Source organism: Haliotis cracherodii, unplaced genomic scaffold (genome assembly GCF_022045235.1).
Source record: "Haliotis cracherodii isolate W230 unplaced genomic scaffold, xgHalCrac1.p SCAF_13, whole genome shotgun sequence".
In the NCBI taxonomy this organism is placed as follows: Eukaryota; Metazoa; Mollusca; class Gastropoda; order Lepetellida; family Haliotidae; genus Haliotis; species Haliotis cracherodii.
Genome location: NW_027266268.1, coordinates 33,568,730 through 33,581,246, shown reverse-complemented (window position 1 = coordinate 33,581,246; position 12,517 = coordinate 33,568,730). Strand labels below are relative to the sequence as shown.

The following is a 12,517-nucleotide window of genomic DNA, read 5'->3' as shown; positions in this document are numbered from 1 at the left end:
GAAATGTATTATTTAATCTCTTATCTCGTTCCAGCATATTTAGGGAAGATTTTTCTAAAATTAAACATGTCCTATCTATGGCCGCACCTCCACCATTCCATACAACTGGCTGACATACTCATCTCAACACAGGATCAGCCAACATGCTTCGTCTCGTAGCTTTCATTGTCATTTCCATACTAACGAGTAAGTATTAGAGAGATGACAAATCGCTGTTCCTAAGGTCTCCAAAATTTAGGAATCGCATTAATATACATAGGTCTTCTATTACATTTCTACCCTAAACAAGAAATGTTCACAGTAAGATTCTCAAATGTTTTGACATGCTAATAATGTGAAAAGTGTGCTTATCGTCCAAGTGGACGATTAGTCTTGACCCCGCTGGTTCTGGACTAGAAGGGGTCCCTAGTAACTTTCTTTCTTTGTGTGTTTGTTTGTTGTTTAATGCCGCACTCAGCAATATTTCATCTGTATGACGGCGGTCTGTAAATACTCGAGTCTGGACCAGACAATCCAGTACTTGACATCACAAGCATCGGCCTACGCAATTAGGATACGATGACAAGCATCAACCACGTCAACAAGACTGACCACCCGATCCCGTTAGTTGCATAGTTGCCTTTTACGGCAAGCGTGCGTTGCTGAAGACCTATTCTACCCCGGATCTTCACAGGTCTTGCATCGGGTGATCAGGTTCGGTGTTGAAGTGCGTGTATCGGAGCACGGAATGAGCTGTCATATAGCTGTAATATTGCTGACTGCAGTTTGAAGTGGTAACGTCTCCGACGTGCACCATATATGGCTTTCTCCTCTCATTGGGCCGGCACGCCAATGTAAAACTGAAATATTGTTTCTGGTCACTGGTTCGTCAAGCTCAAGGTGACGTTATCGTAGCGATGCAAGTGACAAAACAAGTATTTTACAGTCATCACACTTTTCACTTCTTTAAAAACAATGAATTTATCTGGTAAACGAGATATAAACCAATCGACGTCTTCTCACGTCTACGACAGTTCACATAGAGATAAGTGTTAATGAAACGTGACAAAACATGTATTTCACAGTTTACATTCTCTTCGTCCAACAAAATGATCGCATCTGATTTCGGCGTAAACAAGAAACAAACAAATTTACGTCTTTCTCGCATCTACGTCAGTTCACGCCAATGGGCAACGTCACTGCTACAGCTGTAACGAACGTGAACGTCCTGAGGACTGCGAGAACGTGGCCACATGCAGCGCTGGAGAGGTCAGTTCGTTAAGGTCTTTGACCATGAGATAAAGCTGTTAGTGTTAGTCGCACGTTCATTAATTGCCTTGTGTTTTCAGAAGTTCATAATAAAATAAATATGGTTTTTTTCTATCATTCAGATCATGGTAAATGTTCATATACTCTCCTTGAACCATTTTTCCAATGGAAGAAACGTATACAATTGGTTGTGTACCAATCGCCTTTAACATGCTATTTACCGCACTAAAGCCGTTATGAATGGGGTTAATACTGCACTGATAATAGCTGTCTCTGTGTCGTGAAACGTGTTGTGTTAGGTATCTGATGACATTTTATGAACCTCCTCTCTCCTTTTTTCTCGTTCCCTCGCTCGCTCTTAGCCTTTACTCTGTCTACCCTCTCTATTTCCCCCTCTCTCTATCTATCTCGCTCTCTCTCTGTCAGCCTGTACTCTGTCTACCCTCTCTATTTCCCCCTCTCTCTATCTATCTCGTTCTCTCTCTGTCAGCCTGTACTCTGTCTACCCTCTCTACCTCCCCCTCTTTCTATCCATCTCGCTCTCTCTCTGTCAGCCTGTACTCTGTCTACCTCTCTCTACCCCCCCCCCCCTCTCTCTATCTATCTCGTTCTCTCTCTGTCAGCCTTTACTCTGTCTACCCTCTCTACCTCCCCCCTCTCTCTATCTATCTCGTTCTCTCTCTGTCAGCCTTTACTCTGTCTACCTCTCTCTACCCCCCCCACTCTCTCTATCTATCTCGCTCTCTCTCTGTCAGCCTTTACTCTGTCTACCTCTCTCTACCCCCCCCCCCCCCCCTCTCTGTGTCTATGTCGCTCTCTGCCAGGCTTTACTCTGTCTACCCTCTCTATTTCCCCCTCTCTCTATCTATCCCGCTCTCTCTCTCTATCAGCCTTTACTCTATCTACCCTCTCTATTTCCCCCTCTCTCTATCTATCCCGCTCTCTCTCTGTCAGCCTTTACTCTATCTACCTTCTCTATTTCCCCCTCTCTCTATCTATCTCGCTCTCTCTCTGTCAGCCTTTACTCTGTCTACCTCTCTCTACCCCCCCCCCCCCCCCCTCTCTCTCTCTGTGTCTATTTCGCTCTCTGCCAGGCTTTACTCTGTCTACCCTCTCTATTTCCCCCTCTCTCTATCTATCTCGCTCTCTCTCTGTCAGCCTTTACTCTGTCTACCTCTCTCTACCCCTCCCCCCCCCTCTCTCTCTATCTACCTCGCTCTCTCTCTCTGTCAGCCTTTACTCTGTCTACCCTCTGTACCTCCCCCCTCTCTCTGTCTATCTCGCTCTCTGTCAGCCTTTACACTGTCTACTTCTCTCTACCTCCCCCCTCTCTCTATCTATCTCGCTCTCTCTCGTTCTCTCTCCTTTTTCCTCCCCCTCGCTCGCCCTTAGACTTTCTGTCTCCTTCTCTCTGTACCCCCTCTCTCTCTTTCTAGCTCTCTCTCAGCCTTTCTTCTGTCTACCCTCTCTATTTCCCCCTCTCTCTATCTACCTCTCTCTACCTCCCCATCTCTCTATCTATCTCGGTCTCTCTTGTTCTCTCTCCTTTTTCCTCCCTCTCGCTCGCCCTATTTCCCCCTCTCTCTATCTATCTCGCTCTCTCTCTCTAGTTCTCTCTCCCGCTCACTCTCTCTCTCTCTCTCTCTCTCTACTTTTTTCTCTCTGTCGCTCTGCCTCAGTCTTTCTCTGTCTCCCTCTTTCTGTATCTCCCCTCCAATCTCTCTAACTCTTTTGTTCTCTATCTCGCTCCCTTTCTCCATCTCTCTCTTTCTCCCTCTCTCTCTCTCTCTCTCCCTCTCTCTCTCTCTCTCTCTCTCTCTCTCTCTCTGTTTCTCTCTCTCCTGCTGTGAGACAGACATGAGCTTACCCCGACACGTGATCATGTCACCCTATAATGTGGGGACCGTAATGATAACATGGGTAACGCCACATGCTACTGTGACAAGTGAACTAGCCTTGGTTAGCACAGTGTGGAAAAACATTTCAATAAATTTCCAGTTACTTTGGAATTTGAGTACGTGTCAAAACAGCAGATGTGTATTTGAGAAGATAAGGAAATAAGTGCCACGACATGTTTTTTAGAAAAAAATGATTCGAAATGAATACATTTGTGTAAGAGCTCGCAGGAAGAAATAAAAAGAAATATGTCTTATCATTTTCTTGTAACATTTTTTAATAACTATCATGAAGAGCGAATATTGTTTTATATTCCAGCAATGTATAAGTGACAAATACATCAGCGAGGAAGGGCATACGTTCTTTAACCTTGGGTGCCGACCTGGAAGGGTGAGGATTACCATATGCAATGTCAATTATGTAACAGTAGTCGCGTGACAGCTGTACCTTTATGTACCCAGAATTAAAGCGACAATTGTTTTAATAATAATAATAATAATAATAATAATAATATGATGATGATGATGATGATGATGATGATGATGATGATGAGTGAGTGAGTTGGGTTTAAAGCCGCTTTTAACAGTATTCCCGTTATATCACGTCGTGTCAGCTTAATGTGGGAGGAAAGCCCGAAGGGATGCAGGTCTCAGACGTTTACCACTTCGGTGAAACCCACGATCAGGGTATGGTGCTGACAAACCTAGAAACATAATCAGGGCGAACCGGGATTCGAACCCACAATCATAGGTTTCTGGCGTGTCCAGGGGATGATGATGATGATGATGATGATGATGACGATGTCCATCTGTTTGGCGCATGTATCCAGGCATAGTGCACGCTCAAAGCGCGAACAATAAGAAGCAATTTGTTGACAGTAAGTCTAAAATAGGTTTTGAGTTGTTAGCGGAAAGTAGACAGTTCACCCTTTCTCTAATCATATGAAATATCGAAGGAGTCCATTGTGCGACCCCGATGTGTGTTTACAGATAGTGAAATGAAGATGTTCTTGTATTCAACTGAAGTTTCCATGTGTGTGATGTAAAATACGATGGTAACGTGAAACAGCATTAGTGAGTGAATGAATGTTGTTTACTCCGCACTGAGCACTATTCCATCACGTCGGCCGTTACAAAGTCCCCATCTTGTCAGATATGTACATACTTCGCGTTACTTGTCTGGTGGGATCTGGGAATATCTTTATTATTGTTTACGAGCTGTTTTTCTTTCAAAGGTGTGCCAAATTCTGAATCAATTCGGAAAACGCGCTCTCCCAAGAGAGATAACCCGAGACAAACGGCGCCTGATCCACCTCTGTACCAAGTGTTGTGATGCGGACTACTGCAACAAGGACCTCTGTGCTGATGGTAGGCCACACATTGTGCTGGGTTGCCACTGCTTCTAACCGTCCATCTAACACTTCGCGAGTATTACTTACATGTCATGGGGCGGTCGGGTAGCCTAGTGGTTAAAGCGTTCGCTCGTCACGCCGAAGACCCGGGTTCGATTCCCGACATGGGTACAATGTGTGAAGCCCATTTCTGGTGTCCCCCGTCGTGATATTGCTGGAATATTGCTAAAAGCGGCGTAAAACCATACTCAACTCACTCACTCACACTTACATGTCATAATCTTCATTGAGTGAGTGAGTTTGAATTTACGCCGCGTTCAGCAATATTCCAATATATCACGACGGGGAACTTTAAAAATGGGCTCCACACATTGTAACCTATATTGGGAATCGAACGCGGGCCTTCGGTGTTACGAGCGTGCGCTTTAACCACGAGGCTACCTCACCGCCCTTTATCTTCTTGAATAAGAAGAGTGTCAGAAAGGAAGGAACAAACTTGAAACGGGGGGCAACTTGAGTATTTAGAAGTACAGTAAACTGCGTTTATAACGAACACGCTTATAACGAACAGTTTTTGGGGTCCCGGCCATTTGCTGTAAATGTGCTGTATATATGCTTATAATGAACTATGGTTATAACGAATTAAGACTTGTGGTCCCTTTGAGTTCGTTATAACCGTAGTTTACTGTAGGTGTTATCAAAAGATAAAGTTCTGAAAGTGGGTTAAACGTCCAAAGGAGCAGTATTTTTAAATGATCATTTTCGAGGCAAAGGGAGACGTTCTTGCGTCACCCGTGAATACACAAGTCAGCATTGCGGTGAATAGTGACGTATGTTTATTTTTAGTCAGTTAATGAAGTGAGGCCGTGTGTAACTCATTCAAATGAGCCCAACTCCCTGCATGAACTTTATGCGAACCCTACCGCTGGCTGACATTGAAGCAATGCGTGAAGGAGTGAGTGAGTGAGTTTGGTTTTACGCTGCCTTTTAGCAATATTCCAGCAAAATCACGGCAGGGGACACCAGAAATGGGCTTCACACATTGTACCCATGTCGGGATTCGAACCCGGGTCTTTCGCGTGACGAGCGAACGCTTTAACCACAAGGCTACCCGACCGCCCCTCGTAAGGAGTGAGTGCAAGGTGTTACACGAGAAATATTGCCGATATAATCTGTACTCTCCTTGGTCTGAGCACTGGCGTGTCTCACTCTCGCTCTGTCGTGTCTTAATTCGTTGCTCCTTGTTCTACGAAGATATCAAAGTGCGTCATACGACTGTTGCTTAAACTTTGATCAGGGTTACAACATTCAAAGCCAACTTTTTAAATGTTTTATGATAGATATGTGGAGGACATTTCCAAATTTGACGCATCAGTAACAAAAGTGATATCCGATGTAATTTCCTATTTTGACCTATTTTACAGGTGCACACATCACGTGCCATCACTAGTATTTAACAAAAGTGATTCCTAAACAGATGTTTTTTTATAAACAGGCGTAATCGTACCATCGACCCTGATTTAGATTTCCCATGATTCCCACTCGATTTTCGCTTGTATATTTAATTAACCTGAAAGTTGCCTGCTCCGGGATGTGTCCATTTTTACGGGTAATGGATGAACCTAGTGTATACAATCTAGTGAATTATCGACGATGAGGTACAACTCAGTGATTTTACAGTTTACGCCGCTTTTAGCAATTTTCCAGCCTGACAAGAAGGGGTTTCATACATTTTACTGACATAGGAAATTAAACCCTGGTCTTCGGCGTGACGAGAGAACGCTTTACCCACTGGCCCACCCCACCGAATATTAATCAGTGACTTTATAGGGGAAATAAAGAACGGCAGAGACACTTGCAGACTCATATAATATACGGCACAAAACAAGGGACCTGGGCCCACTTGCACAAAACGTAACTCCCATACTTTAACATAAGCTTACAATAGTCTTAGCGCTAAGATCGCTTTGTGCAAGTGGCCCCTGATGAAACAAATGTGAAGGTGTAGTGATCAATGTCCGTAAAATAATTTTCCGGCGTATAGATCAATATCTTGTGAGTGAATCATGTTAGGCGATACATGCAAGAACACCTTGAAGGAATATTGTATTAACTTGCGTATTGTTGTCTTGGTATCGCCCGTCATTCCGCCTGAAGAGCTACCCCAAGCTGGGAATTTACACTTACTGATCAGGGCCCCGTTCCACAAAGCGATCTAAGCGCTATGATTGTCGTAAGTCAGTGATAAAGAATGGGAGTTACGATCGACTTAGCGCTAAGATCGCTTTGAGGCACGGGGCCCAGGCAAACATTCGGGCAACGTATTGACGTAAGTGGTTCCCTTACTCTTTTCAGTGAGTATTTATCATGTTTCAGCTACTCCCCCGCCTTCAACACAAAAACAGTGCTACAAGTGTAATGACTTGACGAAACCCACACAGTGTGAGTTCCTGGAAACCTGTGAACCTGACCAGGTATGGTGCAAATATGTGACCCACAGGGTGAAAAGTGACCTTACGGGTGCTAGGATACAGTTAAGCGATGGCGTCATGAAGACGTTTGACGCAAACATATTCAGTGAAGATCGCCAAAAATATCTAATTTCTGTCTCGTACATTCGTAATGTAGTAACAAAAACTTCTTTATTATGAGAAACATAACCTTTCGGAGTATGTGCTTACTTACTTCATCAGGTGAATGTATGCCATGAGGCAGAGAGCATATTTATGTACATGTAAGGACAACAAAATAATAAGTTACAAAAGGTGGAAAATAAATAAAGGGTAGAAAGGTACTGAATTCGATGGTACTGATAGTATGGAAGCCAGTATCATAGATAAGTAATAGGTAATGGACACTGGACAAACGGGAGGCCGGGGTAATTCACCTGATGAATGAGTAAGCATATACAGTCAAGTCTCGTTAATCCGACACTCGTTAATCCGACACTCGGCTTTATCCGACAGAAATGATGGGAACCTATTGATTCAGCGCTATTTAGTCCCGTTAATCCGACATTGTACTCCGAAACGTTGTGTTCCTCATACTCTCTTCCTTATGTGAATTGAAGCAGGCGAATCGAATTTTGTGTTCTGAAGATAACGAACGGAAAAAAAACAAATGGAGGGTTACTGGCGCCACATCCCTTAAACATTGATCCCGAGATTTAACTCGAATAGTGTGCAAAGTGGCGTTTATATCAACACATACTCCAACATTTGGCCGTCATTATTATTTTTTAAATGATAAATGATTTTCGGACGGAAAGCTCAGAACGCCCGTGATGTGTGTGACCATTTCGTAAAATCATTTACTCTCATTTACAACAAACAGCAATTGCTTTGAACGCCAATGAATGTAAATTACATGAAGATGTGTTCATTTTCAGGTCTGTTTTAGTGAGGAGTACTTGAACGATAATGGCGAATTCCGTATAAATCTTGGGTGTCAGCGAAAAGTGGTAAGTGTCGACGCCATAAAGGCCATGTTGAAGGACTGAGGACATTTCTTGATTTACAACTGTGTAACAACAATGATCTGGTTGTTTACAACTGATTCACAAAGGACATTTACTCCAGACTCAATTATTTACAGACGGCCGCCTACAGCTGGAACATTGCTGAGTGTGGTGCTAAGCAACAAACAAAAACATGAATGTCCCAGAGTGTATGACCTAACTCTGATTATTAAGTGTATGGATGACCCAATATTCATGTTCCGACATCTGCGTAGAAAGGTCCACTCCGTGACCACTGCACTAAGTACCGCATATATGGTGTATATCAATTTTGATACATGTACACAATATATGCCAGAAGAAGTCATTATTAACATACCACTGAGACCTAGCAGTGTTTGCTTATAGCCGATAAAGATCATTACTCCACCACACACAACATTATTACAGGTTTCAAATGTACACTTAATACGTACCAAGTTTTGCTGTTCGATTGGTATAGGCAGGAATGTTGCACAAATAATAGACAATAAAAAGATAATGAAATATAGGAACATTTGGGTAAATAACGTGCGCAGGGCCGTAAATGAAATACACAACGGTGTATAACAATTAAACGTGCCCGTGAAATATGAGTAACAGGGACCGCCTAAAAGTCGGGCCAAGAAAAGTCGGGTCGGGCCGGGCCAGCGGGTAATACTAAAAATGGATTGCAGAATAATAAAACGAAACATGCATATCTAGACAGATCTCAATTGTCCAGAAACGTATAGTTTTGCTCATTTAATTGAGTTTGAATCAAAATGCATCTTCAGCAATGTAATAAACTGATAATTATAGCTACATACCGAGAGTCCATCCCGAAAAGTCAGTGTCTTGATTGTGTCTTTACTTTGATGAGAAGGTTTCTCACCGACCTTAGCGTGCAGGGGCGTGATATCCTGGGCAGGAATTCGAAATGACAGTGTTTTGACTACTCTTCTTTCATTAATTAACGTGTTTGGCATCCCTAATTAACCTTTACTACTTCATGTTAAACCAACACAGGATGTATTCTGCAAGTGGATATTCGCGAATGTCATAGGACTGACACGACACGTGTTAATAACTGTCAAATCGCTTCTAAAATGACATCACATACTTTACATCTATAGACTAATATTATACCTACCTAAATAACACTTTGGTGTTTCATATTGCAGTAGCAAACACGGTGCTCAAAAGTGGAGCCCTTTTCCCTCTACAGTCTCTCTATCAGAATTGTTTGGCTTGTGTTGGGTCCCACTTGGCCCGGGCGGTCAAAATCAACTTTAAACACACAGATTTATCTTCAAATGTGTTTACATCTATAGATTAGTGTTCTATCTACCTATACACCACTTTATAATGTCCAGGTGTATCGCATTTAAAGAAATCTGCGCCGTTACAGTGAGGCATTTTTACTTATTTTCTTAAGAAAATCCAAGTCAGAAATGTTCGGTCCGACTTGGCCCGGGCTGTCAAAATCAACTTAAACCTCACAGATGTATCATCAAATGGATTCACGTCTATAGATTAGTATTATATCTACCTAAATACCACTTTATAATGTCACAGATGGCTGTAATTAAAGAAAACAAGGTGCTCAAAGTGAAGCCCTTTTCCCTCTACATTCTCAACATAGTCTCTATCAGAAGTGTTTGGCTTGTGTTGGGTCCCACTTGGCCCGGGCGGTCAAAATCAACTTTAAACACACAGATGTATCTTCAAATGTGGTTACATCTATTGATTAGTATTATATCTACGTATACACCACTTTATAATGTCACGGTACATCGTATTTAAAGAAAACAAGGGGCTCAAAGTGAAGCATTTTTACTGTATTTTCTTAAGAAAATCCAAGTCAGAAGTGTTCGGTCCGACTTGGCCCGGGCTGTCAAAATCAACTTAAACCTTACAGAAGTATCATCAAATGGATTCACATCTACAGATTAGTGTTATATCTACCTAAATACCACTTTATAATGTCACAGATGGCTGTAATTAAATAAAACAAGGTGCTCAACATGCATAACAATCAAATGAGAAACGAGGAGGCATAAAAACTGAAATATCTATTCCATAATTGTTTGGTTCAGTGACCTCTAATGAAACATTAGCTTTTACCCCTAGTATCCGACTGTCCTACTCATCCCTTTAAGCTCATGATTTTGATGTTGGCATAACAAAATAGTCTCTTGTAATACTCTACCATTTTAAAACATATATCAGTCTACGGGTTGTGTCATTCGCATGAGCCTCTTACAATCCACGCTTTGGTGTTTTAGAGCGCCATCTTTGACTCAAGTATTGCATGACGTCCAAATATAGTACATTCATATTTCGGAGAAATGTAAAGTGTAATCTGTTTTTCGTCCCTCCTACTAGTGGTAAAACATAACCATCGAACATGGACTTCCCCATGACGTAGGCCTAGTTTGAGTTAAATAGAACCATGACATTTTCCCCTGAAGGTACGTTTGTGTCCCGATAATGAAAAGGGACAAAATCATTTCCATATTGATAAGAGTGAGTGAGTATGCTTTTACGCCGCTTTTAGCAATATTCCAATAATATCACGGCGAGGGACGCCAGAAATGGGTTTCACACATTGTACCCATGTCGGGAATAGAACCCGGGTCTTCGGCGTGGCGAGCTAACGCTTCAATCACTAGGCTACCCGACCGCCCCCATATTGATAAGAAATTCGTCTCCAACTATATCATGCACATGTGTTTATGAATAACTATCAATTAGTGACGATACCAGAAAGATGGGTGTATTCTGCCCTCGCGGTAAGTAATGGCACACGTTCTCTATTTTCCTCAGTGCACAGGCAAATACTCAAGTTCCATCAACTATACACTACAGATCGCACTCACACAACCATTCGCATGCAAATAATCGGACCCGTGAAGACCCGGGATAAAATAGGTCTTCAGCAACCCATGATTGCCGTAAAAAGCGACTATGCTTGTCGTAGGAGGCGACTAACGGGATCGGATGGTCAGGCTCGCTGATTTGGTTGATGCATGTCATCGCATCCCAATTGGGTGAATCGATGCTCATGATATCAATCACTGGATTGTCTGGTCCAGATTCGATTATTTACAAACCGCCGTCAATTAGCTGGAATATAGCTGAGTGTGGCGTTAAACAACACCAAAACAAACAATGTAAATAATCGAGTCTGGGCCAGAAAATCAAGTGATTGTGTAGCTCGTATACAAGTTTGACGCCTCTGTAAACGGTATAGTTTACAGTACTTCATCAGCAAACTCCACCTGACCAAATAGTGACACTCACTGGACGAGGTATCTGCCCCTGCTCCAACTTGATAGATGGTTTGAGTGTTATTTGTTGTTCAACAGGTCTGTGACGCCTTGAGCTCTGCAATGAAAAACAACCAACAGGCAGGACGAGACACCGGCGTCAACCACTTATGTAACGCCTGCTGCGACACCGACCACTGCAACCTTACCCCCTGTCAAAATATCAGTGAGTATTCTCTGTTTGACCTCGTTGCACGTGTTCATGCTTTCAACCTCTAGTTCAAATCAAGGCTCTGTTCTTGCCGTTTGTTGAGGTGTAGATGTGACAGAGCTGAATTATATGTGACTGTGGTGTGAAACAATAACATCCCCTCACTCATTCACTGGGGTAGCCTTGTGGTAAAAGCGTTGGCTCGTCACGCCGAGGACCCGGGTTCGATTCCCCATATGGGCACAATTTGTAAAGCCCATTTCTGGTGTTCCCCGCCGTGATGTTACTGGAAAATTACTACCAGCGGCGTAAAACCATACTCACTCACTAACTGGCACTAAAACGTTTGCATTCATTTAAACGTTCCATCCTACCGGGTACCCATTTCATTATTAAAACATATATCAGATATACTTCTAGATACGATTTCATTACATTTAATGTCATCTTGGTGAGTGGCTTATGAAGTTGTTTATTTTCAGCAAATGCATTTGTGGCTGGAAGACGATAGCTGGCTGTAGATAGAGGTCACTTCACCCGTAGGATGTCGTCTCTGGAAATGTGTTCAATAAACATTATCCGTGGTCTACTGTTGTGCAACACTTTACGCCGGATCTCCAGCAACATATTCCTGTAGTAAAAGACGATTAAATGACCTGATGGCCAGTCTCTGTGATGTCTTTAGTTGTGTAAAAGTGTCATCGAACGTTGCTCATCAGGTGTTTGCCTGTGTGTTGCTCTAAACCACACTCTGCAATATTCTCACTATATGACGACGGTCTGCAAATAATCAAGTCTGGATGAGACAATCCAATGATTGACATCATGAGCATCGATCCACGCAAATGGGATACGATGACAAGCAATCAACCGAGTCACCCAACCTATTTAAATCTCTCTTACGAACAACATAGGTTGTTGGGAAACAATATTTTTACGCGGAATCCTCATGCTTACAATGTCAATCACAATACATCGACAGCAACAGCAGTTATGTCACCATACTTAGGACCACGGGGACGTATAGCAAATGGTAGGTTGTTAGGACCAATCTTCAAATGAGG

At 42.6% G+C, this 12,517-nt stretch overlaps 1 protein-coding gene across 1 annotated transcript; it reads left to right on the top strand.

Moving 5' to 3' along the window:
• The first annotated feature begins 87 nt into the window (after positions 1–87).
• Positions 88–12,122, top strand: LOC139459209 (uncharacterized). The gene is made up of 8 exons (XM_071240662.1): positions 88–186; positions 1,157–1,248; positions 3,463–3,534; positions 4,379–4,511; positions 6,872–6,969; positions 7,884–7,955; positions 11,342–11,468; positions 11,936–12,122. Exons 1-8 carry the CDS (start codon positions 144–146, stop codon positions 11,962–11,964), a joined length of 666 nt encoding a protein of 221 aa, XP_071096763.1. The 5' UTR covers positions 88–143; the 3' UTR covers positions 11,965–12,122.
• Positions 12,123–12,517: the final 395 nt, after the last annotated feature.

Excerpts from the sequence above, each read along its gene's own strand:
- LOC139459209 (XM_071240662.1), top strand. The coding sequence starts at position 144 with ATGCTTCGTCTCGTAGCTTTCATTGTCATTTCCATACTAACGA. Across the intron at positions 187-1,156 it reads TGTCATTTCCATACTAACGA|TTCACGCCAATGGGCAACGT; the intron begins GTAAGTATTAGA and ends CATCTACGTCAG. Across the intron at positions 4,512-6,871 it reads CAAGGACCTCTGTGCTGATG|CTACTCCCCCGCCTTCAACA; the intron begins GTAGGCCACACA and ends ATCATGTTTCAG.